At 60.1% G+C, this 21,446-nt stretch overlaps 7 protein-coding genes across 7 annotated transcripts; 3 read left to right on the top strand and 4 right to left on the bottom strand.

Annotated features, from left to right (window-relative positions):
* Nucleotides 1-12: 12 nt before the first annotated feature.
* On the top strand, nucleotides 13-885 carry P884DRAFT_256005 (uncharacterized protein). Its single transcript, XM_069441033.1, has 2 exons — nucleotides 13-644; nucleotides 847-885. The coding sequence occupies exon 1, from the start codon at nucleotides 38-40 to the stop codon at nucleotides 440-442; it is 405 nt and encodes a 134-aa protein (XP_069299969.1). The 5' UTR covers nucleotides 13-37; the 3' UTR covers nucleotides 443-644; nucleotides 847-885.
* Nucleotides 655-2,564, top strand: P884DRAFT_256004 (beta-lactamase/transpeptidase-like protein). Its single transcript, XM_069441032.1, has 3 exons — nucleotides 655-1,067; nucleotides 1,161-2,176; nucleotides 2,289-2,564. Exons 1-3 carry the CDS (start codon nucleotides 980-982, stop codon nucleotides 2,406-2,408), a joined length of 1,224 nt encoding a protein of 407 aa, XP_069299968.1. The 5' UTR covers nucleotides 655-979; the 3' UTR covers nucleotides 2,409-2,564.
* Nucleotides 2,565-2,837: 273 nt separating this feature from the next.
* On the bottom strand, nucleotides 2,838-7,826 carry P884DRAFT_193517 (uncharacterized protein; the record flags this gene model as incomplete). The annotated part of the gene is made up of 2 exons (XM_069437765.1): nucleotides 2,838-5,522; nucleotides 5,580-7,826. 2 exons carry the CDS (start codon nucleotides 7,824-7,826, stop codon nucleotides 2,838-2,840), a joined length of 4,932 nt encoding a protein of 1,643 aa, XP_069299967.1.
* Nucleotides 7,827-8,044: 218 nt separating this feature from the next.
* Nucleotides 8,045-9,983, bottom strand: P884DRAFT_93473 (uncharacterized protein). The gene is made up of 3 exons (XM_069446185.1): nucleotides 9,876-9,983; nucleotides 8,462-9,624; nucleotides 8,045-8,369 (listed from the first exon to the last, which is right to left on the bottom strand). Coding segments are annotated over exons 1-3 (1,272 nt in total). The 5' UTR covers nucleotides 9,878-9,983; the 3' UTR covers nucleotides 8,045-8,262.
* Nucleotides 9,984-11,210: 1,227 nt separating this feature from the next.
* On the top strand, nucleotides 11,211-12,453 carry P884DRAFT_194113 (Deoxyhypusine synthase; the record flags this gene model as incomplete). Its single annotated transcript, XM_069437803.1, has 3 exons — nucleotides 11,211-11,423; nucleotides 11,541-12,320; nucleotides 12,385-12,453. 3 exons carry the CDS (start codon nucleotides 11,211-11,213, stop codon nucleotides 12,451-12,453), a joined length of 1,062 nt encoding a protein of 353 aa, XP_069299965.1.
* Nucleotides 12,454-14,359: 1,906 nt separating this feature from the next.
* Nucleotides 14,360-16,032, bottom strand: P884DRAFT_237712 (uncharacterized protein). Its single transcript, XM_069440052.1, has 2 exons — nucleotides 15,670-16,032; nucleotides 14,360-15,572 (listed from the first exon to the last, which is right to left on the bottom strand). Exons 1-2 carry the CDS (start codon nucleotides 15,937-15,939, stop codon nucleotides 14,733-14,735), a joined length of 1,110 nt encoding a protein of 369 aa, XP_069299964.1. The 5' UTR covers nucleotides 15,940-16,032; the 3' UTR covers nucleotides 14,360-14,732.
* A 723-nt stretch (nucleotides 16,033-16,755) lies between these two features.
* P884DRAFT_282990 (uncharacterized protein) lies at nucleotides 16,756-21,293 on the bottom strand (the record flags this gene model as incomplete). Its single annotated transcript, XM_069443629.1, has 4 exons — nucleotides 16,756-20,801; nucleotides 20,855-20,989; nucleotides 21,042-21,165; nucleotides 21,228-21,293. The coding sequence occupies 4 exons, from the start codon at nucleotides 21,291-21,293 to the stop codon at nucleotides 16,756-16,758; spliced, it is 4,371 nt and encodes a 1,456-aa protein (XP_069299963.1).
* Between the last annotated feature and the right edge of the window lie 153 nt (nucleotides 21,294-21,446).

The raw sequence follows: 21,446 nt of genomic DNA, 5'->3' as shown, positions 1-21,446 counted from the left end.
GGGACACTGGTTGAAGATTATACCCACTATTTTGCTGATGTTATTTTTTCTTCTTATCATCATCCCTGCCACATCTTGTTTCCGCCTTGTTCTCCTGTATCTCTTGGGTAGTACACACGCCACGATGCACCGGTTGCTGTTGGATTCGGTCTATGTTGTACGGATTACTTCCCCCCTTTTGGTTTTGGATGTTGCCGTGTTTGATTTGTCAGACGGAAAGATTCCGTTGGCTGTCCTTGGCTCATCTGATTCCCTGCCAAGGCGTGGAGTTTGTTGCAATATGCATACGTTAGGGCTTACGCCAGATGTGTTTTGTCGCGGCGAGCTGGCATTGCATTTCGGGCCTTGCGGCTCAAGCGGCTCGGGCAGCTCGAGACATCGATTCCCGGGCCCAGGGGGTGATGCTACCCGAGGAGCCCCGCCCTCGGGACCCATTTATTAACCTTCCCCTCACCTTTCGGAGTAGTGGTAGCATTCTCTGGCGCTGACATAAGTCAGGTGAACCTTCTCCGATGTATTTACCAATCTCTAGCCGGAGCTAAGATATGTTCCGGGCAGGAACGGGCTCTTTGTAATGCAAAAACGTTTATTGCATTGGACAGGAAGTGGAAGGAGGGCCGAGGGCGGGTCATACATACATACTAGTATGTACAGACTACATACTTGGGGTAGAGAGGGGGGAAAGGTTGGGAGCCGTTTCTACCTGCCCTCATACATAGCTCTCCCTCTTCTGCGCGCCTGGCTACTCTGTGACACACCCCATCCTCAGCCTTTATATTAATACATACATCCAATCCTGTTCAGCAATTACTCTACAGAGCCAGAAAGGTTAACCTACCTACCTAGGTACCTATGCATTAACACCAACCCATCCGAGTAACCAACAATTAACCGACGCCTACGTACTCATTTATTCCACATTATTATTCTTCCACAGCAGCACTCTCAAACCCACACCCACCACCATCATCCAATCACCATGACAACCGAATTCGAGGCCCGCGTCAAGAAGGCCGTCGACGAGCGCCTCATTCCGAATGCCGTCGTCCTCGCACGAGACAAGTCTGGTATGCTCTTGCAGACCATCTTCTTCTTCTTCTTCTTCTTCTTCTCATTATTATTAGTCTTTCGTTGACTCTGCTGACCGCCCGAGACGACAGGAAAGATGGACTATTCCTTCTCGTACGGGCCGACGACGCTCAATCCCGACGCCACGCCAGCCCAGATCAGCCCGGACTCCATGTTCAGCATGTTCTCGATGACCAAGCTCATCACGTCCATCTGCGCCCTGAAGCTCGTCGAGGAAGGGGTCGTCGGGCTCGAGGAGGACGTCTCGAAGCACCTCGAGACGCTGGCCACGCAACCCGTCCTGACGGGCTTCGACGACGCCAGCGGGCAGCCGACCTACAAGGAGCGCACGCGGCCCATCACCCTGCGCCGCCTGCTCACCCACTCGGCCGGCAACGGCTACATCCTGATGCACGACCGCCTGCGCCGCTGGGCCGAGACGACCGGCCGGCCCGTGCCCGTCCCGCTGCAGCGCGACCCCGTCCCGGGCGGCAGCAGCACCGTCGACACGCGCTTCGACTACCCGCTGCTCTTCGAGCCCGGCGAGAGCTGGGTCTACGGCAGCGGGCTCGACTGGGCCGGCCGCCTGGTCGAGAAGCTGTCCGGCGTCCCGCTCGACGACTTCGTGTACGAGAACGTGCTCGCGCCGGTCGGCGTCCCCAGGGGCGCCATGACCTTCCACCCGCTCCGGTTCCGGTCCTCGCCGCCCGACGCGCTCGTCGGCACGGCCAGCCGGGACCCGGGCTCGGGCAAGGTGGCGTTCCTGCCGACGGAGCACTCCGGCGAGCAGCAGCACGACGCGTTCGGCGGCGAGGGCCTGTTCGGCGGCGCCGGCCAGTACGTCAAGGTCCTGCACTCGATCCTGGCCGACGACGGCAAGATCCTCAAGCCCCAGACGGCCAGGTACCTCTTCGAGCCCCTGCTGGAGCCCGCGGCCAGGGAGGCGCTGAACGCGGAGCTCGACACGGCCGACTGGGCCGTCGGCGTCATCCCCAAGGGCGTCGACTACGACTGGAGCGCCGGCGGCCTGCTGTCGACCGGCGGCGACGGCCTCGGCCACAGGAAGAAGGGGTTCCTCCAGTGGGGCGGCATGCTGAACATGTCATGGGTGAGAGAGAGAGATATTCCCCCGCCCCAACCTTTCCCCCCCCCCCCCCCCCAAGCCTTGGTGAAGGGAGAGGAGGTTGATTTGGGCTAACGATTGTTTGACTGTGTGACAGTTTATTGACCGCGAGGCGGGCGTCTGTGGCGTGTTTGGCACCCAGCTCCTTCCGGTGAATGACGCCAAGGTCAAGGAGTTGACCAAGGAATTTGAGGACGCCATCTATTCGAGGCTTTGAGACAATATGCCCCTTTCTGTCAGGCCAAGGAAAAAGTTGGGCGGTTTGGCAAGGTGCATTGCATTCAGCAGAAAGGAAATAAATGACACCGTTCTAGTTCATCACGATCCATACGCATAAATGTTATACACCATGGGGGGCAATCTAACCTTAATAACCCTCCCACACTACCACTGCCCACGGATGTAGTAATGCGGGAAAATCTAGATCACCCTTACCTTGGGAACCCACCCCGGACTCCTATGATCGTACCGCGTTACCGGCCCAGACCAATGATGCCACAAATCCATTTCAGCTTCGAACCAGTAACTACTGTTCATATGAACGTGCAAATACATGCGTGAAACATGACGTGGCCGCCGGAAAGAGAATGAAAAAGATGCAACAAGATGAGAGCGAATTTGGTTGAGGTGGCAGACAACAGCCTATTTAGTACCTCCTTCCCTCCGCACCACGGTCATACAACCCCCCCGGACCGCCCGGGTTCGGCCCCGGTCCCTGCCCAGGCGGGACTCCGCTCTCGGGTCCGGCCCGGAGCTGTCTCCCCAGAATGCTCCCCCCGGGCCCGGGCCCACCACCAGTACTACCACCGGGGCCGCCCACCTGGGCCTGCATGTGCATCTCCCTCATGTGCGCCTCGCGCATCTGCTGCTCCCGCATAGCCGCCGCTTCCTGTTGCGACATATACTGCGGACCCCGAGGGTCCTGTGGAGCCTGCGACGCAATTGGACCCTGTGGACCTTGAGGAGGGGGCGGCGGTGGGTGGGACCCGCGGTGATCGAAGCCACCCGCGGCAACGGGCGTATAGCTCCTTGTCGGGTCGCGTCCTTGTTGATGTTGCTGCTGCTGCTGCTGCTGCTGCTGCTGATGCTGCTGCTGCCCTCCTGGTCCGGGACCGGGTGTACTAACGTAGCGCGGGTATGGCGGCTGGACGCCCGCAGCTTGCGGTTGCGGCTGCTGCTGATGCGGCGGCTGCTGGTCGCTTCGACGAATCGCGTCCTGAGGGGGACCTGGCGCGTACCGCCCTCCACCCAGCGAGTTGTGATGTTGATGGTGCGGATGCGGTGGCAGGCCACTCGCGGGGCTCTGTGATTCGTAGACGGAGGGCGGGCGAGGATCGCGTAGACTGAGAGGGTGGGGGGGTTGCTGCTGGCTCGGGCCCGAGGTTGGCCAGGCATGATGTTGCTGTGGCGCGAGCGGGCTGCTTACGGACGGCTTCGTCTGCACGCCGCCATGTTGGGCGCCCCAAGCTGACTGCGCCGGCACGGGCTGCGATACCTTCTGGGGAGCCTGATGAGATGGCGGCCAGCTGGACTGTGACGGATGCTGCGGTTGTGGGGGCTGCTGCTGCTGCTGCTGCTGTTGTTGTTGTTGTTGTTGTTGCTGTTGCTGCTGCAGGTGCGGCTGATGCTGATGTTGATGCATGGCCTGTTGCTGCTGCTGCTGTGGCGGCCATGGTTCACGCCCAGGGGCCGTCTCTCGCCTACCCGACATGGACGGATGTGACGCGTACTGTGGTGTAGGAGATGCGGAGTGGTGGGGCTGGCTAATTGGATAAGGCTGGTACGGCTGCTGGCCTTGGTAACCCGTTTGAGCTTGCTGGGCGTGCTGTTGTTGGACGTGCTGCCCGTGCTGTGAGTAATGCATATGTTGTGACTGGGGAGAGTTTGCCGCGCTTGCAGCGTGCTGGACCGGATACGAGTGCCGCGCGTAATAGTCTCGCTGTGCCTCCGCTGCCGGATCCATGCTCGAAGCCATCCCGGAACTTGGCACCCGCACGTGGTGCGGCTGTGGTGACTGAGTGTGATACGGCTTGAGCGGGGGAATCGCTGAGGGCGGCCCCGGAGCCGGACCGCGGGCATACGAGTACCCGGTCTCGACCTCCCTGCGTGGCGGCAGCGGTGCGGCAGCCGGTTGACGAGCCATCGGCTGCGGCGTCGAGCTTCTCTTAACCGGGGACACGTCACTGACCCTCTTGGGCAGGGGGGGGTCATCATCGTTGAGCAGAGACATGATGTTGACTTTACGCTCGGGCGCGCGCGGCGGAGCTGGGGCAGGCTGAGGCTGTGGTGGAGGAGCCGGGGGCGCAGACGCGGGTGCTGCACCGTATTGCTCTTGCATGGACACCGGGGGCTGCCGTTGCATGCTTCCCGACATGGTCCTCTCGTGCGCGGAGGGCATCTGAGGTGCCTGTGCAGGTTCACCAAGCAAACTGCGTCCGGGTGGTTGTGTGTGGACGGGTTGCGGTGGTGCCTGTTGAATGGGTGCAACAGAAGTCCGGACAGGCTCCGGCTGCCTTCCGATGGGGGCTGCTTCCATTCTCGGAGGCATAACAACACGCTGAGCCGGCTGGTATTGCGGGTATGCGTCTGGGTGATGAAGCGCGGGTTCGGGCTCCTGCTTCATCCGCAGCGGTGCCCTTTCGACCGGCCGAGGAGATTCGCGCTGGGCGAGCTCCAACCTCTGCCGTTCTCGGGCATCGCGAGCCGAGCGAGCATCCTTGGTCTGCTGCAGCAGAGAGAATTGCTGACCGAGATCTGTTGCCCACTGGGCCGGACGCGGCGCCGCTTCGGAAGCGGGTGGGACAGAGGTAGGTGTGGGAGCGGGCTTCTGGGAGGTGCGGGCGGCCTGTTGGGCTTGCGCAGGGACCTCCACTTCCCTTTCCGGGTACGAGTATACGGGCCCTGGGGGTCGTAGAGGATGCGTATGTGGTGACATGGCCTGCGTGGCGACCGGACCGCTCGGCTGCTGCTGCTGCTGCTGCTGCTGCTGCGTGGTGGCGCCCCCGGTGTGCGGCGAGCTTATGGGAGCCTGGGCCGTCTGGGCGAGCGGGTGGGAAACTGGGGCAGCCTGCGCGATCGGGATCTGGAAGCGTGAGAATGGCTGGTTCTGCTGTGGCTCGATCTTGGTTAGCAGCGTCTCCTCGGGCTCGGCAGAAGCCAAGGGACGATGCCCGGTCGACGACACATCGTAGCGCTTTCTGGGTCCCTGCGTGGGCGTCGGCGGCGGAGGGCGCTTCTCGCCCCTCTGACCCTTGGCATCCGCCTCCATTGCAATCTGCTCCCACTCTGGCTTGCCCCCTTCCTTTGTCTGTCGGACGTAGTAATTTTTGACCTGGATGGGACAGTTAGTGGGTTACACACTTGGCACTCTGACGCTGGGGTCTCGCACCATGGTTGCCGTCTTGGTTTGCATGTGATTGGCAATCTTTTGCCAGTCCGTGCCGAAGGCGCGCAGCAACGCTGGGAAGTCGGTCGTCTCCGATACGCTCCAGTAGCTGGATGCCTGCTGCGGTGTCCGGATACGTTCTGGTCCCGCTGGCTGAGCGATCTCAAACGTGGGGACCGAGGCCGGGGGCGGGGGCGGCTCGGGCCGGAGCGACGGCGGTGCCATGACCTCGGAGATGCTGCTAGACGCCGCCGGAGGAGCTGCTCGATCGGGGCTCGTGAGCGGAGCCTGTTGTTGGGCCGGCGCAAGCGGGGGCTGCATCCCCGCTTGGGGGGCTTCGAAGGGGAGGGGCACCCGGGCTGCCAGATCAACAGGGGCCTGCGGCGACGCCCACTCTGGACCCTGAGCCTTGGAGTTGGCACGCGACTTGCCCGTCTTGCTAGGAGCAGCCGCCGCGGGCGGCGCACTCGCGGGAGCCTGTGCAAGCTGCCTAGGTGCTTTCGCCTCCTTGTCCGCTTTCGGCGCGCGCGGCTTTCGACCGGCTCTCCTGCCCTCCGACTTTTCAGCATTGCCCTCGCTCTTGCTCTCTGCCGCAGTGCCTGCTCTCCGGCGACCAGGCGTCGGTGTTGGGGTAGCTCCGTCCGAGTCTGCATTCGGCGTCGCGTCGTTGTTGCCCCAGACCGGCGCAGCCGCACGGCGGGGCGGACGGCGGCGCTCGCCATTCTCGCCATTCTCTTGGTTTGTTGTATCCTCCGTCTCGTTCTCCGTGGTGCCTAATTCCGATACCAATGCGCTGGAGCGCTGCTTCCCCCTGCCCTTCTTGCGCCTTCTAGGCTGCTTCTTAAGTTTCTCCTTGAGGTTCAGCTCACGCTTCTTGGCGTAATAATACATGATGCAGGTCCCGGGATCGCGAGTCCCAACTTCCTTGGATATCTTGCCCCATTGCTTGGGCGCCTCGAGATATGCCTTCTCGAACTTTTCGGCTTCCTCCTCGGTGAAGTTCACGTGGCCGGGCACCACCTGCCATGTCGCAACGAGCTTCTCCAGAGGCAACAGTCCGGCTGTGTCGTAGAATGAGGCACCCTCTCTCTCCTCCGGGGTCCAGTACATCTCGGGGATCACTGCCTCCTTATCGGTGCGATACTTCTCCTTGAGCGCCCTCTCTTCCCTCTCCTTTCTCTCCTGGTGTTCCCGGATGGACTCCTTGATTGCAGCCTCGAGGTCCAGTTCGGTGCTGAAACGGCCCGCCGCTCTTCTGCCTCCCTCGGGTTTGGAATCCGAGTTTGACCCTCTCCCGTTGCTGCCCGCTTGAGTTCCAGCGTTGGTGAAATACTCGCGGCTCTTGACGGCGGCCGGATCGTCCGATGCGGTGAAGCGTAGGTACGACTCGTAGTTCTTCGCGTACTCTTGCCGCAGCTCGTCTTGCGCAAGTTGGAGGGCCGCTGTCTGATCCTGCATATGTCGGAGCAAGAACTCGCCAAACTCGGCCGGCTCCTCAGCCAGCTTGCGGACGCGCCGGCTCTTATACCAAGGCTTGACGTTATAGACCGGGAGGTCTTCGGTGGGCGGGGTGGCAGAGAACTCGCGAACGGCCTCGACGCTCCCATATATGCTTGCATCGTCCTCTGTCCTATCCTCGCTTTCCTCGTCCGGCGAAGCGCTGCTCCGCTCCGTTTCCGGCCGGTCGAACGGAGGGGGCGGAAACGTCAATCCCTCCTCTTGCGCGACCAGCGGCTCATCTGCTAACGTTGGCGTTGGAGCTGCCGCTACTTGGGGCTCCGCCGAGTCTTCCATCTCAATGTCCTCATCAAGCCGTTTTGCTTCCTCCAGCGTCGGCACTTGCGGGAGCCCTGAGTTTTCCGCATCCTTCTCCTCCACCTTCGGCTGGGGCTCCGGCGGATGGGTCGCGTCCTCGTCGGCCTCCTCGACAGTGGGGATCGCTGAGGGTTCCCGGGTCGTTGGCGGCTTCTCCTGCTCCTCCCGCTCCTCCCGCTCTTCGGGTCCGGCATCGGGCATTTCCTTGTCAACGATCTCGGTCCCGGGCTTCGAACAGGGGAACGTGAAGTCTTCGGGGATAGGTCCGACCAGTTCGATCAGGTCCACGTCATCGTTAAGCACGCGAAGCATGGCTTCGTGTACCGCGGTCGCGTATCGTTTAACGATGCGGACGGGAACCTTGTCGACGGCATCCTTAAGTTTCTTAAGTTCCGCCTCCGCCTTGGATATTTCGCCTTCGAAGTACACATCCATATCCTCGTCGTCGTCTGATTCGGACGATTCGTCGGACGCTGGGGCTGATGCCTGTTTCGCTGGCAACCGAACTCGAAAGGACGGTGCTGCAAGCACGGTGTGCTTTTTCTCGACAGGCGGGCGTTTCTGGGCCTGTTCCTTCGTCTTCTTCACGGTGTCGTCACTAGACTTTTGCGCTGCGACGTCTGCCCGTTGTTCAGTCGGTCGTCTCTCGTGCTCCCGCAGCGGTCGGTCCGTACTCGCTCCTCCCGCCGACTTGGTGTCTCCGCCGTTAGGTCCCGTCTTAGTCTCACGGTCCACCGATGCCCTGGCAGACTGGGAGCCCCTCTCGGACTTGATAACGATTTCATTCGGGCCGGTAGCGACGTGGGGTCCATATCGGTCAGTAGCCGAGGCGTGCGAATCCGACCTCGCCCCGGGACTCCGAGGGTGTTTGTCAAGATCTCGATGGAGGTCTGTGTGAGGCGGATAGCCGCCTGACGGCCTCGCTTGAGGCGTTGGGAAGTTCTGTGACCTCGCGGATTTTGGCGACTCGACCTGTGCCTTCTTTGCGGTCAGTGAGGGGTTAATCCACTGCTTACTCGACCGTTGTTGCTTTTGCTGGGCGCGGGGACCCAAAGGTATTGGCGGCCCACCGTCCGGTAATGCCGGTTTGGAAGGCCCCGTCGGTGGCTGCCTCTCGGTTCCAACGGCGTGACCCGCAGAAACCGGCCGCTCTTCGGTAAGTGCCCTGGGACCGGTCGGGGGAGGCTTCCCGGTGAGGGACTGGATTTCGGTCGCAGTCGACTGGCGGCTAGGAACGGAGCCAAAAGCAGGGGCCGAGGGAGCGAGGGGTGGGGGTGAGACCTCCTTTGCAGACGGCGACTCGTGAGCTACCCGGTCCGGCTTTGGGCGGATAAGCTCGCGGTCCCTGTTTTCCCTCTCCCTGATATCGCGGTCGTCCCGGGCGTCCCTGGCCACATCCGGATACCTGCTGTCTCTACGATCCCGATCATCCGATTCGCGGCCCCATCGGCTCTCCTGCGACCGACTCCGCGGATAACGATCACGGTCGTCATAAAAGCTTCCCCTGTCCCTGCCGCCCCTCTGGTCCCAGTCTCCTCGGCCACGGCCGACCGCTCTACCGCCGCGGAACCCACCGCGGAAGGGCGACGGAGCAAACATGGGATCCGAGTTGGAGGAGCCGGCGGAAAGCGGCCCGTCCCTTGATTCCCGTCTTGCTCGCTCGGCATCGACTCCCAGGGGCATGTCTCTGGCATCCCTGAAATCTCTTCCGGGAGGAGGGGATCGTGCTCGTATGGGGGGTGGCGACGGCCGCCGCGCGCGAGGGAAATCGACCCTATCGCGCTGGTCGCGCTGCCATTCTCGATCTCGCTCGCGGTCCCGCTCGTGTACTCGTTCTCGCTCGCGGCTTCGCTCGTCCCTGAAGAGGGGTCGGTCCCGGTACTCTTCGCGCTCGCGCCCGCCATCGCGGCTGTCATCGCGCCACTGGCGGCCGCGACCGCCGCCTCGCCCTCGCCCGCGGAAGTCCCCGGCAAACCCGCCGCCGCGGGGATGACTTGGGGCGTCAATCAGCGCCTTCGGTGCGCGGGGCGGTTGAATTCCGGACAGCGTATCACGAAACCCGTCTCGGCCGGGCGGAAACCCCGATGAACTCCCTCGGGAATCCAGGGGCGGGCGCCGTCGGTCGGTGTCGGGGTACTGCGGGCCACGGTCACCGCGGTCGCCGTATGGCGATCGGTCTCGAGGCGACCGAGACCGACGGTCGCCGTCAAAGCGGCCGCCCGTATACCTTGACCTATGTATAGAAAAGAAAAAAAAGTCAGCTTGACAACGACATGGAAATAAAAAAAAATGCACCACCTGCTGCTCCTCGTGGGCCTGGCAAAGGCGGCAAATCGCCAGGTTGACACACAAGGGAAAGCACGATACTTTACATCAGATGCATTTTCCTTGTTGTCTCATGATAATGGAGAAGAGTTGGGGCGGTCGCGAGCGCCCCGGAAAGAAAGGTAAGAGATGGAAAGAGGGGGTTAAAGGCAAACCGACATTTAGATGTGTGTGCGCGGTAGACTACGTTGATGATGTTTGATGACGCGTCAATTCATCTCGTGAGTCCGCCCGGGCCGTGTCTGGAGTGTTCCAAAGGTGGCAGTGGGGCGCGAAGCTGGTTTCCGAAAATCGCGGTATACCGGTGATAGCGAGAGGCTCAGATGTGTTCAGTATGTGTGGGTGCGGTCGGGCAGCCGCGCAGCCTTCGAAATCACGAAACCACAGTGGCAATGCACACTCCCGGCCTTGAGGTGCCCAAAACCCGCTCAGATCGAGCGGTTGGTGCCGCCAAAATGAATATAAGAAGAAGCGACGCCGGCAGCCAAAACGAGCCGTGTCTCGATGCCGTGAATCAGACATGCGATTGTGGATGGCGGGTTGATGTTTTGGAGGAGAATGGGCCATCTCGAAACTTGGCTGAAGATTGGACGGGTAGAGTGGGTCTTGAATTGCCGACTTCCCCGGCCACACACAGGCCTCCGGAGTTATTATTGCACGCTTACGGAGTACTGTAGGCGCCCGCTGCCCTGCTCTCCTTCGTGTGTTACTGCAGGGTACGTACCAAATTGCCAAGCCTGATTGCTTGCCCACTTTGCTTGCCGCCTCTCCGAGACGGTGGGGCGCCGCTTGTTTCGTGCCGCACGCTAGCCTCGATCTCGCTAGTCTTGGGCTCCCCACCGTCGGGTGTTGCAAGCGCCCGATTGGCGTGGCCGGGCTCGAAAGAGGCAGAGATTTAAATGTTAGTGCGGGCAGGTTCCAGATCGCGGGCAGGCGTTGGGCACTGGGGCCGCAGATCGGCCTTGCAGCTTCCATTTCCCTTCCCGTGAAAAAAAAAAAAAAAAAAAAAGGTTATAATTTGCGTGATAGCGATGAGATTGCATCAGAACCCCACGAACCATTGAACTGGAAGAGCCAACCAGCCGCTGAACATCATCGTTCTCGCCTTGCACGGCCGGATTACCTGCAGCACTTGCGTCTTGGACTCCTTGCAACCATCCATTCAACTCGTTAGATTCGGAACGCGAAATTTAGGTAGGCATTCAGGTATCGTATGTGTATATGCCCTGAGCAGCATTCTGTGCATATACGCACACAAACAAAAGTACGGTCGCCGGCCTAAAGCTCGCGCGTTATCCGAACGCTTCGGACCCGGCCACATTGACGTTGAGCATCATTGCAGCCGACAAACTGATTATTAGATCCGGGCTGGCATCATCATTATTAATTTTTTTTCCTTTTTTTTTAAAAAAAAATCGCTGTTCTGCTTGCTTACTCCCGGCCCCTCTACCTCAGCGTGTTCCAGCCGACGCTGGTAACTGCTTCTCGCCCACAATGGATTCCTCCCACGCTCCTCCCACCGCAGCCACGGAGGCGGTGCTGGTCAAATCGGTCGAGATGCCCGCAGGCTCGCAGAAAGTCGAAGAGCTCGACTTCAACCAGTTCAAGGGCCGTCCCATCACCGTCGACGACCTCTTCCAGGGCATGAAGCACATGGGCTTCCAGGCGTCGTCCATGTGCGAGGCTGTCCGCATCATCAACGAAATGGTACGAATCGGCCGAGCTTGTTTGTGCGAAAGGGGAAGAAGAAGAAGCCGTCGGGGGGGAAGGGGACGAAGTGGGTTACCGCGGTACGGGAACAGTCCACACTAACCCCGTGTCCAGCGAGCATGGCGAGATCCCGAGTCGGGAGAGAGGACGACCATCTTCCTGGGCTACACCTCCAACATGATCTCGTCCGGCCTCAGGGGCGTCTTCCGATACCTGGTCCAGCACAAGCATGTCTCGGCCATTGTGACCACGGCCGGCGGCATCGAGGAGGACTTCATCAAGTGCCTCGGCGACACGTACATGTCGTCGTTCAGCGCGGTCGGCGCCGAGCTGCGCTCCAAGGGCCTCAACCGGATCGGCAACCTGGTCGTGCCCAACTCCAACTACTGCGCCTTCGAGGACTGGGTCGTCCCCATCCTCGACAAGATGCTGCAGGAGCAGGAGGCCAGCAAGGGCACCGAGGCCGAGATCCACTGGACGCCGTCCAAGGTCATCCACCGCCTCGGCAAGGAGATCAACGACGAGCGGTCCGTCTACTACTGGGCCTACAAGAACGAGATTCCCGTGTTCTGCCCCGCCCTGACGGACGGCAGCCTCGGCGACATGCTCTACTTCCACACCTTCAAGTCCTCGCCCCAGCAGCTCCGGATCGACATCGTCGAGGATATCCGACGGATCAACACGATCGCCGTCCGGGCGAAGCGCGCGGGCATGATCATCCTGGGCGGCGGAGTGGTCAAGCACCACATCGCCAACGCGTGCTTGATGCGGAACGGGGCCGACTCGGCCGTCTACATCAACACGGCCCAGGAGTTCGACGGGAGTGACGCCGGCGCTCGGCCGGACGAGGCCGTGTCCTGGGGCAAGATCAAGGCGGGGGCGGATGCGGTCAAGGTAAGTCCGCCGTCCTGTTCGTTACAAAAAAGTGCGTTGACGATTGCTGACCGTCGTCATCAAGGTTTACGTGGAGGCCACCACCTGCTTCCCGTTCATCGTAGCCAATACATTTGCCAAAGACGATCAATAGAGAGACACCTCTCAAATTAGCAAGAGAATCACGAAGATTGCTCATCGGGTGCCGCTCCATCTCCGAAAAGACAGACGAGCATTTCATCCGAAGCCGAGATGCTTCCCGTTCAAAACATTTCCAGCTCTTTCGGATTGACGTGACCTTCCCAGCCAACTAATAACAGGACGTAAGCCCTTCTAATGAATGCCTCCAACATCGATCGCATGTGCACAGGACCAGACCTCTCCGACCTTCTGACCAGCCCTCAACATATCCGTCTCACTTCCTAACCCATCCAAGGCATCCATATCAGCCGGGTTCCCCCGCGTGACAAGTCGGCGCCACATTCGGCATCCAGAGGTTCCTGAGGGGATATACCGCTGCCGTGACCATCTTACAGGCCCTCTCTCGGGGACAGATACTTTACAGGTACCGGCATCTACAGACGCGACCCCCGCTTCCTTCAGCAAATATCCCCAGGGGTTCAGCAATTTCTTTGCTTCCTCCTTGACTTGATCCGGTCAAGACTCGAAGTCGACAGACACGAGGACAGGATCGATATACGGCCTGATTCCGTATTCGAGTTTTCCACGAGCGCCGTCAGGTCGATCTCGTCTCTCCGTGGCGGCGACAAAAGCAGACCTAGCACGGTAGTAATGTCAGGCTCTCTCCGGCTCGTACAATGAATGTGAGCGAACGCTGGCGGTTGGCCGCTGCGGATATTCGACGGGCCGTATCTAGGAGCTTCCTACGCGCCCCGCCAATGACTGGACATTCATCGAGGATATCGATGACAATATATATACCTCCGAGATCCCGGCCACCCATGGCCGCTATGAGTGTGGTCTCGAGCGGTCTCTACGTCGGTCCAGTCCAACCACCTGATAATCCCCGTTGACTACCGCGCGCAACGGTCCCGGGTCGTAGGGGGGGTCTTCCCGGCGGTTCCTGATGCCTGGGTTGGGGGAATGCGGCGGTCTGCCGGAGGATCAGGCCGTGGGTCTCGGCGAGGTCGAGAAGCGGGTGCAGAGCGGTTGATAGCTGAGATTTGAAAAGGTAAACAGTTGAACTTGATGACATTGTTGAACTTGATGACATTGTTCAACGTGATGACATTGTTCAACGTGAACCTGGGATTCGTGAAGTGTGATGTGTTGTCTTTGAGTTGTTGAAGAAGGTAGATTGAACGATGATTGCCGGGCAGCGGCGGTGGGAGCGGCGGCGGCGGCGGCGGCGGCGACGGCAGGGCGAAGGGGGAGCGAGAAGCGAAAGGGGGGGTTGGAGTGGTTGCTACCCGTATCTGCTGTTGTTGTGTCAGTCGGCGGATGGTTACCCGTATAACACACGGGGAGGAACCGGACGAGATAGATATCCGCCGCCGTGAAGAGACGGGAAGGGACTGAGGGAGAGCGAAGCGCGAGAACGGCCGGAGCAGCAGTGGACATTGATGACTGCCGCGGACTTACCTACGGGTCGGTATATTCTCGCGCTGAAAGGACAAGGGGGCGTATCTAGATATGGGAACAAAAGACCTGAAGAAGACTGATCAGCTCTGGCCAGACCTGGGCCACCTTTAACTGGGCCGTACCCGTGGGGTGCGACTGGCAGAACTGTGGTCAAGGTCCTAGGGTGTAACTTCCACCTCGAGTGGGCGATATGCGACGAGCGTGTACATACATGGTAGTAAGAGACTGCTGCTGCAGGTTTGCTATATTCTACGTCCTGACCAACGCAGGAGGGCTGTCGGACGCCCGACCAGGGCAGCGTTTATGCATGTCCCCATGTGTCTATCATTGCCTTCAGCAATCCGTAGGGATGCGGTCCTCTCTGAAGAGTCCTATATGACTATTCTCATCACCCAAGACAAACGCAGGTGTACGTGGGCAGCTGGCCTTTTTTTTTTTTTTTTTTTTTTTTTTTTTTTGGGGGGGGGGGGGGGGGGGGGGGGGACACATGGCGAAGGAGCATACAACCAGCGCTGCAGAGCTCGGGGATGCAGAGTCCGGGTACAGCGCGCGGAAGAGAGTCGCCTGACGGCCTATTAAGATGCTGCATGAATGCGGGTATGTGGATGTGATCTTACCATCCCCCAAATCCAAACAAAGCCGGCATGGCGGACTGCCAATAATACATGTTGCGATGACATCTTGCTCCGTCCGGCTCGCTCTCCTTTACAAGACGCCCCAACTTAAGAGCCAAATCGTACACTTTTCGCCAACACGTTATGATTAAAACGGGCACGGACGAACGGGGGCTGGTCAGGAAAAGAACAGCCGACATGTACTGTACATACATGGTTACGCCTTGGCTCCTTCAGCCTCGGCCCTCTTTCTTGCCCCGAGCACCGCCTTGCCCACGGCACTGGCGTTGTCCTTCTCGATCTCCTTGGTGATCCAGTCGCCGACGTCGACGACGGCGTCCAGGTCGACGCCGGTGTTCATTCCCAGCGTCTCCATGAAGTAGACCATGTCCTCGGTGGCGACGTTGCCCGTGGCGCCGGGGGAGTAGGGGCAGCCGCCGAGGCCGCCGACGCTGCAGTCAAAGGTGCGGATGCCGTGCTCGAGGGCGACGGCGGTGTTGACGAGGGCCTGGCCGTACGTGTTGTGGAAGTGCATGGCGACGTCCTCGTTGCGGACGCCGGCCTTGGCCAGGCAGTTGAGCAGCTCCTTGGTGCGCGGGGCGGTGCCCATGCCGGTCGTGTCGCCCAGGGCGATCTCGTCGGCGCCCATCTCGAGCAGGTCGGTGGCGATCTGGGCGACCCGGTGCGGGTCCACGTCGTATCCCTCAAACGGGCACCCGAGCACGACCGAGATGTAGGCGCGCACGCGGAGCGAGTGCGTGTCCTTGGCCGCCTGGATCACCTCCCTGAAGCGGGAGAGAGAGGTTGCGATGTCGCAGTTGAGGTTCTTGCGGGAGAAGGACTCGGTGGCAGCGGCGAAGACGGCAATCTCGAGGCCGGGCTTCTCCTTGGTCGGCGGCGTGTTCTCGGTCGCGAAGGCATCCGGGTGCTGGGACAGGACAGTGAAGGCGTTGTTGAGGCCCTTGAGGTTCGGGGCGAGGAAGGAGAACGTGAGCGGGTTGGCAGAAGGGAGGGGCTTCTGGAGCAGGTGCTGAAGGATCTCGGACGAGTTGTCCATCTAAAAAAAAAGACAAAAAAAAAAAAAAAGAAAAGAGGGCAGAGTCAGTTTCCGGACACCAGAGAGGAGGGAAGGTGGGCTGAGAGGGAGGACTAACTTGTGGCACCCATTTGGGCGAGACGAATGAGCCGGCCTCGATCGTGGTCAGGCCCGTCTTGGCCAGGCGCTCGATCAGCTCGAGCTTGGTGGCGAGCGGGATGGTGCGCTTCTCATTCTGGAGGCCATCGCGGGGGCCGACCTCGACGAGCTTCACTCGGTAATCGGACGAGGCGCGCTGCTGGTCGGATGCCGTCGCAAACGTCCGCCTGCTGCGCGCCCACGGCTGGCGAGCCAAGAGCCGACGGGAAAGCAGCGCATACCTCGTCATGGTGTGGAAGAAGTCTTGTCAATCCATCAACAACTCTCGGAGACCGAAGAGGGGTTCAATTGACACCTTGCCGATGGGGCAGCCCAAGAGGTGCGCAGTTGGTTGCCGAGCTGACCCGCATAGCATCGGCAGAGCTGCACAGGCGGGGAAGCTCGGTGCACGTGACGCTGGCGTGAGTAATCCATAGTTAATGCCCGGATTACCGTACGGATTCAGCAAGGACGAAAGAGTACGGGTAATTAGTAGTACACCGACCCCGAAATCATGCGATTTACCCAGTACTCACTAATTAACCCATGGATATAATAGGTATTGACTGATGACTTTCATTCGATGTTGAGCCGTTCAACCATGGTCCGTCGAATTGAGAACATTCCTGGTCTTAGGGATCTCGAAGCAGAGGGTCGATGTATATTAATTAATATAAGCGACCTCTTCAACCGCATTTTGAGAATTGAGATGCACGGGTAGTCGGTATTTTCAAGACTCTGAACGCTCTATCAAGATCGTAGTGCTCGACACCTATCAGGGCGACCATGACCGCCTGTAGCTAATTACCTGCGAAACGGTTGCCATGAAGATCCAAAAGAACATAAAAGACAAGACATTGGCTCCAATCTCAGATAATAGAGGCTCCGGAAGACTTTTTGCAGTAATTAAAACAAACAGTCTCGAAGCATCTCATGGAAGGAAGGAAAACGAGACCTCCGCCAATTTTCCCTGAACAACCCCGTTCGCTCCTCTTCCCCTAATTAGGGGTCCCCCACGCCGTCCTGTATTTTCCGTTTCCGGGTAGTAATTACTTTCCACTACGATTCATGAAGTCCTGATGACAGGCGCCGCCGTCTTCTTCGTTCCTTCGCCCTCCCGACTACCTTCTTCGTCTTCTAGCCCCCCTTCCTCTCTCTTCTCTTCCTTTTCCTCCCCATCGTCCCGCCCGTTCTCCTCTCCAAACCGAGTCTTGTGCTCAAACTCCAAGAACCCCTGCAGCACCACCAGCTCGTCCCGGTACGCCATCGCCACCGTCGTCTTGGACACCACCCGCGCCATCGGCTCCGCCCCGCCCGTCTGCCACACCGACGGGATGAAGAAGTGCCGCACGTACGACTTGCTCGCCGCCAGGTTCTTGAGCCCGATCGAGCACACCCACCCGCGCCCGCTCAGGAAATACAGGCTCGACCGGTGCACCCCCAGGACCGACTTGACCTGCGACGCCAGCCGCCGGCACACACACTGCGCCGCGATACTCGTCCTCTCGGCCGGGTCGCTGAGCTGGGAGAGGTCTAGCGTGAGGAAGCCTGTGTTTGAGGAGGAAGAGGAGGAGGAAAGGCGCGGGAACGAGACGGCTTGCACGAGTATGGATGACCCGGGTCGGAAGTGCCAGTCATTTGTCAGGGCGGAGGGGGCCGAGGCGAGTTCCGGCGGGAGGACGACGGAGAAACCCTGCTCGGGTGTCTCGCGGGTGAGGTCCTTCCAGCGGAAGACGTGGAGGACCGCGCTATCGTTTTGGAAGAGCAGGAGGCGCTCGGGGTCCGTGGGGTGCCGCAGCCAGCGCGCTTTGTTCGAGGAGTGTGCCGACTGGATGGTGCAGCCTGCCTCGCCCGGGAGGTGCAGCTCCTCTCCGGATGCCGTCACGACGAGGAAGGCGGACGCGTCGGGGCTGATGAGAGCCTGGACGACCGTATCTGACGCCCGGAAGTCGAGGATGTGCTCGACACTCCGCAGCCGGGCTTGCTGCTGCTGCTTCTGCACCGCCGTGGTCGCCGTCGCCGACGTCGGCAGGCTCACCCTCGTGACGACGCACCGTCGCGAGGCGTCGACGCTGAAGAGGACCTGCTTCTGCGCGTTCCACTCGAGGTGGCGGACGTCGACCATGCGGGCGTGGAATTGAAACTCGGCACACACCTTGCCGGAGCTGACGTCGTGTACCGTGATGGAACCTTCCTCGCGTCCGCAAAAGACAAAGTTGGAGTCTCCCGCCTGCGTCATGACGGTGATGGCCTTGCTGCCCTCGAACATCCGCGTGCAGATCAGGTTGGACGCGGGCATCAGGTAGTCGTCCGCCTCCTCGCTCGAGCTGTCGTCGGCAAGGTTTTTCTTGATGAGCACCGCCGGCTCCCAGACGTTGCAGTTGTTGCCCCTGAGATCAAAGAGCCGCAGGCTGTTGGAGGCGAACACGATGCCCATGATGCGCTCCTCGAGAGAATGGATCCGGCACAGCAGCCGCAGGCCGTCAAAGGCAAAGAGCGAGATGACGCACTCGCTGTCGCCCGCGGCCAGCGTGTGCCCGTCGGGCGACGCCGCGAGCGTGTGCGCGTTCAGATGGTACGCGTGCTTCTGCTGCAGCGCCCACGGGTCGAGCGTCACGAGGTCCCCGTCCTGGTACGCCACTGCCATCAGGTTCTGCTCGGGGTTCTCGTTGAACGCGACATCCAGCACCTGCGGCGGCAGCCCCCCGTCCTCGTAGCCCTCCTTCTCGAACGTTTCGACCTTCTCGCCGCTCTCGTAGTACGACAGCTGCAGGTGCGAGCTCCGGTACGCGATGGCCGCGATTCCCAGCATCGGGCTGATCCGGATCAGCGTCGGCATCGTCCGCTTCTGCTGGTTCTTGCGCTCCACGCCGCCGCCGTGGTCCGAATCCGAGTCTGACGACGACGACGACGACGACGACGAAGACGAGCTGTCCTCCCCCAGGATCTCCAGCGCATCTAACCTCGCCCCGTCCCTTGCCCGGTACACGTGCACCTCGCCGTTCCGTAGCGGCACGTACACCTTGGAGTCGTCGGGACTGAACCGGAACGAGAGCGGCTGCTCCGGCACCGCCGCGGTCCACAGCAGCACCTGCTTCGGACCCCAGATCTTGAGCGTCTTCAGCCCGCCCGAAATCAAGATCCCCGTGAGGTTTCCGTTGGCCAGCCTCCGCACGGGCTCGCCGTGGTATACCGTGTTCAGCAGCTCAAACGTGCTCTGCCGGTAGACCTTGATGGCGCCGTCGCCCAGGCCGACCGCGAAGAACTGGTCGGCACAGGCGATAGACATGACGCGTGACGAGAAGGCGAAGGAGCTCAGGCGCTCGTCCCAGTCGTTGTTGAACGTGCAGAGGACCTTCTGCCTGGGGAACTGCTGGCGCGCAAACTTCCAGTGGATAAGGCTTGACCTGGGGCAGAGCAGCGGGATTAGCGAGTAGATGCTGGACGGCATGTTGACGAGATTGGGGCCGTAGATGGCCGAGAGGCGCATGAGGTCGTCGACGAAGCGGACGGTGAGCTGGTAGTCGGCGTTGAGCGGGGAGGATGTGACGACCTGGCGGGAGAGATACGTTTTGAGGTTCTGGATAGTTCGGGTGATAAGGGAGAGGCGGCCGGTCTTGGCGACGCGCTCGATCCAGGTCAGCACGTTGGAAGAGACAAAGGTGCCGAGGAGCGGGAGGAGGTCGAGGGTGGATTCGGATGGGGAGCAGTGCGCGAGGTGATAGGAGAAGTTGGCGGCCGCGTAGTCGTCGAAGGCGGCGGAGCTGTTGTTGCTGCTGGGGTCGGCTCTGGAGGAAACAGCCGGAGCACGGCGCGTGCGAGGGGGGCTGAAGTTGCGGCCGTTAAGGTGCTGAAGGCAGAGTTCAGCAATGCGCGCGTGAGACCACGACCGCGGGATGTAATAATCGGATTGCTCGCCGGTGAGGAATTCCTTGACGGTTTGGTGCATGACCTGAACGAGATTGTTGTCAACCGTGATGAGGTTGCCACAGATTTGCGAGAACCTGTCCGAGGTGCGCAGGGTCTGGTTGATGTCTAGGCGAACCACCTCTCGCAGCTCTTCGGTCGTCAGGGGTTTCCGGGCGCAGACAACCCACTTGAGAATACAGTGGGCGAGGTCCGCGTTTGGGGACTCGACGATGCTCTCGAGGATCCCGTTGTACATGCCACTCATCTCGGAGGGTACCTGGTCGAGGGTCTTGCGCATGGCCTCAATGCTGTGGGCCTCGTCGAGCCTTGTCATGATGAGGGATGCCCAGAGGAAGATTCCGTTTGATTTCTCGATAATCTCGGCCACCAGATCGCCGTCATCTTCGTTGAACTCCTCGATGATGCTGGGTGACAGCCTGGACCTGACAAAGGCATCGATGTCTCTGAGCGACTCTGCCTGACCAGTGTGCAGTTCCACTCTCATGATCTTCTCCTGGTTCAGCAGCCTCTCAACATGACCGCTGGGACGGCTGGTGATGAAGATTCTGAGCGGAACTGTCGGCTCGATTCTTGAGAACATGGACATCAGCGTGCTAAGGAGCCGTGGTTGGCACTCGTCAAGGGCGTCGATGACCCAGTACTGGGGCTGTGAGAGGGCCATCTTGAAGATGCGTCCTAGGAAAATGTTGTTCCATACCATGACATGGTCGCTATGACCGCCGATGGTTTCGCCCTCTTCCATCATGGCCAGGAAGGTATGGCGAATCTGGAAGTTGGACTCGGCCATTTGTAGTGCTATGGACAGGAGAAACTGCGTGAGAGTCGGCTTTTCATTGCTTTTGAAGAAGAAGTAGGCGCAGTCGAGGTTGTAGGACTGAAGGTACTTGATGACATGCCCCGAGGCAACGGATTTGCCGGATCCGGGAGGACCGTTGAGCCACAAAAACCGAGGCGTTGGCTTGAATGGGCCGGAAGTGATGGCCTTGACGGTGGCATCAGGGTCACCGGGGTCACACTCTAGCCAGTCATGGAAGGCTTCGTGGGAGGTCAGCCACTCGCAAGAGCCCGTGTGCAGTTTGTCGAGCATTCGAATGAAGTCGCCGTCTGGGCGCTCGGCCACATCAAAGGCCTGGGCGATCTGCTTCATCTGGGAGCGGTGGTTCTCGAACTTATCCGCGGCAACTGCCTTTCTGTCAGGGGCACGATGCTAAACAAACATGGACTTTTCGACTTACAGCTCTTCTCAATTTCCTCGATCGTCGTGTTGAAGCAGCGGAGCAGGATGTTGTAGTTCGGATCGTCCACCGAATCAAATTTGACCAGGCGTCGGTGGTTGGCCTGCAGATATTGGGTGTGTTCGCCAGGAAGCCCTGTGCAATGGTTAGCATCGTTTAGATAGATGAAGGACCGGCGGGATCGTACCCATGACAGCCGACTCTTTCTCAACAATCATGGTGCTGGTCGGGCCCGTGGAGGTTGGAACCCCTTCAAAGAAGGACCAGATACGCACATCATTGCAAACGTGCCGGAACTCATCGTTGATGGCCTGTCTCGTCAGCGTTTTCAACCTGGGTCACCTCCTCCGTCGTATGGTGTTGTCGAACGTACCTGGAGCGTTCCAGAGCGGGGGATTAGCTCCTTGACGAATGCCTTCGAACCAGAGCCTATCGACATGGAAATCAAGGCAGTCACAAAAGCACTCGAATCGGCCCCACGATGCGGGGTACCAAGAAAATACAAACTATGAATCCTGCTTGCGATGTCCGCGTAGAGGGGGTCTCTTTTCGCGAGCAAGTAGGCCTGCACCCGTGTTAGCCAGCATCTAAT

This window comes from Thermothelomyces heterothallicus (genome assembly GCF_042370625.1).
Source record: "Thermothelomyces heterothallicus CBS 202.75 unplaced genomic scaffold P884_scaffold_4, whole genome shotgun sequence".
NCBI lineage: Eukaryota > Fungi > Ascomycota > Sordariomycetes > Sordariales > Chaetomiaceae > Thermothelomyces > Thermothelomyces heterothallicus.
The sequence above is the reverse complement of the archived record's forward strand: the minus strand, read 5'-3'. Positions and strand labels throughout refer to the sequence as shown.